General features: G+C 38.2%; 1 protein-coding gene across 1 annotated transcript in view; it reads left to right on the top strand.

Annotated features, from left to right (window-relative positions):
* Window positions 1-6000, top strand: part of MADD (MAP kinase activating death domain) — a 2427721-nt gene that overhangs the window by 1456929 nt on the left and 964792 nt on the right. Inside the window, exon 20 of the mRNA XM_044082094.1 lies at window positions 916-969. Within this exon, the coding sequence (XP_043938029.1) occupies window positions 916-969 (54 nt within the window). The remainder of the gene's footprint in view (window positions 1-915; window positions 970-6000) is intronic.

Raw genomic sequence — 6000 nt, 5'->3', positions numbered from 1 at the left:
GTTTTCAGTATTTTAGGATTATAAAGTGAATCCGTATACACCCACACTCACGTGTGTATGTGTATATATAAAAAAATATATATATATTTTTTTCCCTTCTTTGGTGGGTGGGTGGGTGTGAGGGAAATTTTAGACTACCTCATAAATACCTTTACATTCCACTGTATTGACAGTCAGTAGTAAAATAGTTTTTTTGCCTTGGGCCTGTGTTGAAACTGAAAATTCAGCCACTGATTATTAGTGTTGTACTTGACTTGTGTCATTGCCATCTTGCCCTGTCACTGGTCGCCTAAGGTGTGGCCTTAAATTTTAATGATGGAGATGGGTCTAGCTGTTTAGAATGATGTTGTGATTGACTTTAAGTAGAGGATAGTGGATGGAGGAAGTATCGTCTGCCGCAGAAGGTTAGCCTAATTGGTATAACACAAAAAAGTAAGTTAAAGATTTTAATGGGCTGAGGTAATTTTGCTGATTTCTACTGCTTTTGACTTTGATGAGATCTCGCACTATATGTGATAACTGGGTGTTGGAAAGCACTTCACTGCTGCTTCAGAGCAGAGGACTGCAGTGTGGATGAAAAATCACTGTTGTACTGATACTACTTTATAAAATATCTTCAGACAGAGACATGACTGTTTTATATCATAAATTATACAGTTATAGAAGAGAACAGCTGTACGACATGTAGACCACAAACAATAGATGAAATATGTAGTAACTTGAAATAGAAGGCAAATTTAGTGAGGCACTGCAGCTTTTCTGATAGAATGCTATTAATTTCAGCACTTCACTGTCAGGTTGTCATTTCTGTTTTTCTTGTCTGGATTTTTTTTTGTCCTTCATGTTTATCTGTTCAATCAGCCTCTGAGTCTGTCTTTCTGTCTTTATTTCCTGCTTGCAATACATCATGGGTAGAATGTTGGAACAAGCACCAGGAAGTGAGAAAGCAAAAAGCTATGGAAAAACAGAGTAAGGATATCAGTGAAAATAATGCCCATCTCAAAAACAAAAAAAGTCGTCTGTCATAACTGCCAACTCACAGGCTGATCCATATCCAGGCCCATTTATTTGCTTCAAGGAATTACTGTTTATAGAAAAAAATAAAAATTAAAAATGCCCAGCAAAAATTTTTGATACTTTTTACTTGACCTTTCATTGCAGCTGTTCATGGCTGTGCTTACATTTTTTTGTTGGGTGATTCAGATAAACCTTTTTTATTTATTTATTTGTTTATTTATTTTTGGAATCCAATTATCTTAGGTAGTGGCAGAATGAATTGCCATTTTATTAAATTTTTGCGCAGCATTTCTGGGAGTGCAAGCAGGGTTTAGTCTCAATTCCCTCTTTTTTGCAGCAGTTATTAATCATTGTGCTTGCTTCTTCCCTTGATTGTGCTGACTAGCTTCATGTAGCTAAGAGGACTTAAGCTGGCTGGCTGTCCATTTGTGGCCAATGCCCAGGAGTTGCTTATGAAATTTGACAGTTTCTGCTTGTCTTCAAGATTACTGCAAAATTACCTCTTGAGTACAAATGTAGCTTTTCAAGTGTTTAGTTGTGTATTTATCACCATCCACAAAGCAAAGTTCTTTTTATTTAATTTACTTTTGTGTTTCCTGTTTAGATGCTTCATGTAACTGGGGCTAGTTCATATCTACTATATCACCATCTCACAGACATTTCCCTTTCTACCATTGACCAATTCGGTCCAGGTGATTAGGCAAGCATTTATCTTGGGTGCAAATGTCTCCTCCTCTGACTAGTATAGCTTAATGGGCTGTTTAGTACATTCCTTTGCCATTGGTTCAACACTGTTGGTCAAGTATTCCAAATTACCTTGGTGGTTGCAGGTTGATGTAGCCATTATTTAGGTAAGCTGAAGAAATTTCAGTCATTTTCTTGTTTTTGTGGTGGACAGGGACAGCTAACACAATTCCTTTCCACAGGCAGGGTCCATGCATTTAGTAGCCAGTGTTTTAGTTCATCTCCTCCCGTGAAAGGATCACAGCCACTTTATTACTCTTTTCTTTCTTTTATGATTTGTATTCTGATAGCATGGCTTTGATTGTGAACTATTTTTGCTAGCACTGGAAACACAGTCCTATTGTATCTGAGGTTCATTTGTAAGATTTTAAAAGCTTCCATTCCTTTCTCTTCTTGGCTTCATACTGTACCTTTCCTCTCTTGTATGAAACTTTATAATGTGGAATAAACGAACAAGCTAGCTCCAGAGAATATCTCTCAGGACAGTACTACTTGCTTGGCGCTTGCTGCTGAATCACCCTGTGTGATGCTGCTCTTTGTTAGTGCTGGCCAGCAGCCTTGTCTGCCTTTTAGTGTAGTAACAAGGAATTGGCTTCCGAACTTCAGATGCCCAAGTACCAATGAGTTTAATTTGATTTGACCAGCAGAACTAGCCAACACAGATGGCTGAGCAGTCATTCCCTAGCTCTTGTACACTTGTCCCATGTTTCAATGCTCAAAATTACCTATTTGTGGTAAATATCTATATATAACATTTCTAGTGCTTATTGTTATACCGCAGTTTAATCACGTGTTTTCAGTTCAGGCAGGCGTTTTATAACATTTCAGCAGTGTTTTATCTGGAGGTTCTTTCACACCTTACAGAGATTGACAGTAATGCTGTGAATGTGGATTGGTTTACAGAACCTTTATAATCTTGAATCATTGTTTTTTGTCAAACGTGTTGACTAAGTGAAGGGAAATCAAAGTCTGAAAATGAGTATTCTGTGATGTAGCATATTTTACAGGGGTGAAGTTCCATACTACTGCCCTTCAGTGGGGATTTGTGGTTACATCTTTTGACCCAACTAGAGGGGGTGGAAGTATTTTGTCATGTTGTATGTATTAGAGAAGTATATATTTTTAAATAACACATACTATGCTGTGGCCAGGTGCCAGAAAACCAGATCATCTGTCTTTGCTGCAGTTGACTGGTGTTTGTTGACTAGCACTGGAGTAGCTGGGTGTCTGTGCCTCACAGCAGCACTCTTTCGTCTTCAGAGGGTTTGAGGAGAATATTTACTAGAAGCCGTCCTTAATGTCTGAGGTCATTACTGCTAATCCTAAGGCTGTCAGGTGAGAAAGATTCAAGATGCATTTCCAGTACTCCTTGTATCATTTAAGAAATTACCAGGAAGAAGATGGCATTTGTTTTGTCTGGTTCTCTGCCACTGTTGCCAGTGTAATACAGCTGTAGATTTGAGTACAGAACCCTACCAGGCCATTCCCGTGATTGTTTGAAGATGATAGAAGAAGTTATAGGCGGCAGCTTCCTGTAGATGAATAATGATTGATGATTTTGTCTTGAGTCTTGAACCCCGGCCAGACACTATTTAATCCATTTTTCCCGGAGTAGAACATGCAGTGGTAGCCTTTAGTTTACTGTTTCAGAAGGGTCTTGAAAACATTTTCCACTGCAGTCACCTTAGGATTTTTACAACGCAAATCTTTCTGGACTGCCGAGTCAGTAAACTGTAGAGTAAATCTTTGAAAATAGAGTTAAGATTCATTGCTCCTTGATTTCCTTCTTAAGTGTATTGAACTGTCTCCATTCACTGATATTTCCATTTGTTAGGTTTTGGTTGATTTCTTTTCATGTTTTTTTTTTCCTCTCCTGCATTAAGCCTTGCTGACATATGTTTTGCCTTGATTTTGTCTTTATCTGCTGACTAACCATCTTGTTACTTCTATAGACGTCAGAAATGTCTGACTACTTTGGTGGCTCTACAATAGTGGGCATAGTCAGAATGATTTACTGCAGCCATTTCCTTCTTTTTTTCTATTTTTCTTTTTTCTTTGCTGAGCTTGTTACTTCTGGTTGTCACAAACTTATCTTCAAGTTTCTGTGCACCAGCCTTTGACTGAAGCCCTTCCATGGCTCAGCTTTCTTCTTGTTATTCCTTGGAAAAAAAATTGAACATTTTCTTCCTTAAAGATTGCGTAAGGCGATCTTTGAGGTATGCACTGCATAACTCCCAACTCTGAGGCCACAGACACAATAGTCTGCAGGTAGTCTGCACAACAGTTTAGGCTATGTTGTAGTTTGAAATGCATCATTCTGTGATTAAGGTTGGCAGATATGGATCTTGACCAAAATATGTAAGTTGTTTTGATAGATCATGCCTTAAATATAGCTGCTTTTAAAATGCATAACATTGCTAAAGCCTTCACCATCTTTCTTTATCTCATCACTGCTGCTTTTAGGCCCTTTTCTTTGCTTCTCTCTCTGTCAGCTTTCTCCATTTTTGTTTCCCTCTGTCTCACCCAACTGCCAGCAGCTTGCTAAGATTAAACACTTGTATGGTGGAAAGGGCGTGGGAAGAGCATTATCTGAACTGAACTATGTTGTTGTGAGAGTCCTTCATGGTTAAGAGAGCATATTGTGAGGTGTTTTGTTTTTTTTCTGTTCTGGTATTTCTATATGGATATTCTGCTGCTTGTACGGGTTTGCCTACACTTGCAGCAGTTGGAATGCATTGATCTGCTACCCCGTTCAGGAGGGCAGAAATCTGTCTGTTACCAGTTGCAAACTTTATGGGTTGATTTGACATCTCATTTTTCATGTACTTATAACATGGATAAGAAGGTTCTGAAGAACTGGATCAATTGAAGGAACTAGAATGCATTTACACGGGCATAAATTTACACCCGCATTTCATCTTGCTCAGTATATATGGCTTTATCTGCGTTTCTGCTGTAATATATGTGTATACTTTACTTTCTTATATGGAAGGGAGCATTTTCTTATGAAATGTTAACAGTACTTCTGTGTTAATGAGTCCATGTTATAAGCGATAAAACTGACTGAGATGCATAGTTATGGTTTAGTAATCACTTCACGAGCATGTTTGAAGAAGTGTAATGCAAGCAGTTTATGCTCAGTCACTTGTGAAGTGGGTTGCTGAACCATAGTTAAATCACCCTGAACTGTGCCATATTGTTTACCTGAAGTAGCAGAGTGACTCACTCATGGGTGTGTGTGTGTGTGTGTGTGTGTGTGTGTGTGTGTGTGTGTGTGTGTGTGTAATGGCAGCTCTTCATTCATTGTGTGACCTAGCCCTGCTACCTAGAAACTGTGCCAAGCAACCTTCCTTCTGTCGATTGAAGTCCTCTTTCCAAGTCCCTGTCAAAGTTTTGTATTTAATGGGGAACTCAACAGTCTGGCAGGTTGCCCAAAATGTGGTTGTGCTTTGGAGATTTGAATATTGCCAGCATTGACTTCAAGTTCTCTGAATGTATCAGGACTTCTGTCCCAGCAAGTGGCAAAGTCATGTGACCAGCAGGTGGACTCTGTTGTAAGAGTGTTGATTTGGGGAAAGGGTTGTTAGTTTTATTTATATTTATTTTTTTGAGTCTAGTGGTTTTAAGTAGAAGTAACTAGTGTGCTGAACTTGACTAATAGATTTATAGTTTGAGGAACACAGTGCAGAAAATTAAGTGAAATAGCTGTTTTACTGAAAGCATGTTTTTTCCTCCAAGATTATTTCAAATGTGGGCTTGTTTCTTTCTTCAAGATGTAGCAGTCTCATAAGTGATTATATGAAGTGTTATGGTACAAAAATATTTTTTTCTCCTGTCATTTTTCCTTTCAGAAAGTTGCATTTATTGGGAGCTTGTGGTTGATGTGTGTGGGTTACTGTCTTGTGTTAGTGAACAGACTTGAAAGGAATGTTGCAGCATTTAAGAAGTTGTATGAAAAAGCACCCCCACTCTCATTTAATTTTACACTTTAAAAGGTCCTCACTCTCTGGTACAGGCATAACTTGATTCATTTTATTAAATGGATCATCTTTTTATTATCCCATATACTTGTATAAAGGACAGGATCTGGTTACTTCTGTTATGTACCAGGCACTCGCTGTGTATTCAGTATATAATTAGCTAATTAAGTATTTATTATTGAGGTGGATGTATTGGCTCCCTGCCTTTACTGCTTACTCTCCATTTACAATTGTTTTCACCTTTTCACTGTCTGTAAAA

The sequence above is a fragment of the Protopterus annectens genome, chromosome 9.part0 (assembly GCF_019279795.1).
Source record: "Protopterus annectens isolate FY-2018-M chromosome 9.part0, PAN1.0, whole genome shotgun sequence".
In the NCBI taxonomy this organism is placed as follows: Eukaryota; Metazoa; Chordata; order Ceratodontiformes; family Protopteridae; genus Protopterus; species Protopterus annectens.
This window is presented reverse-complemented; position numbering and strand designations above follow the sequence as displayed.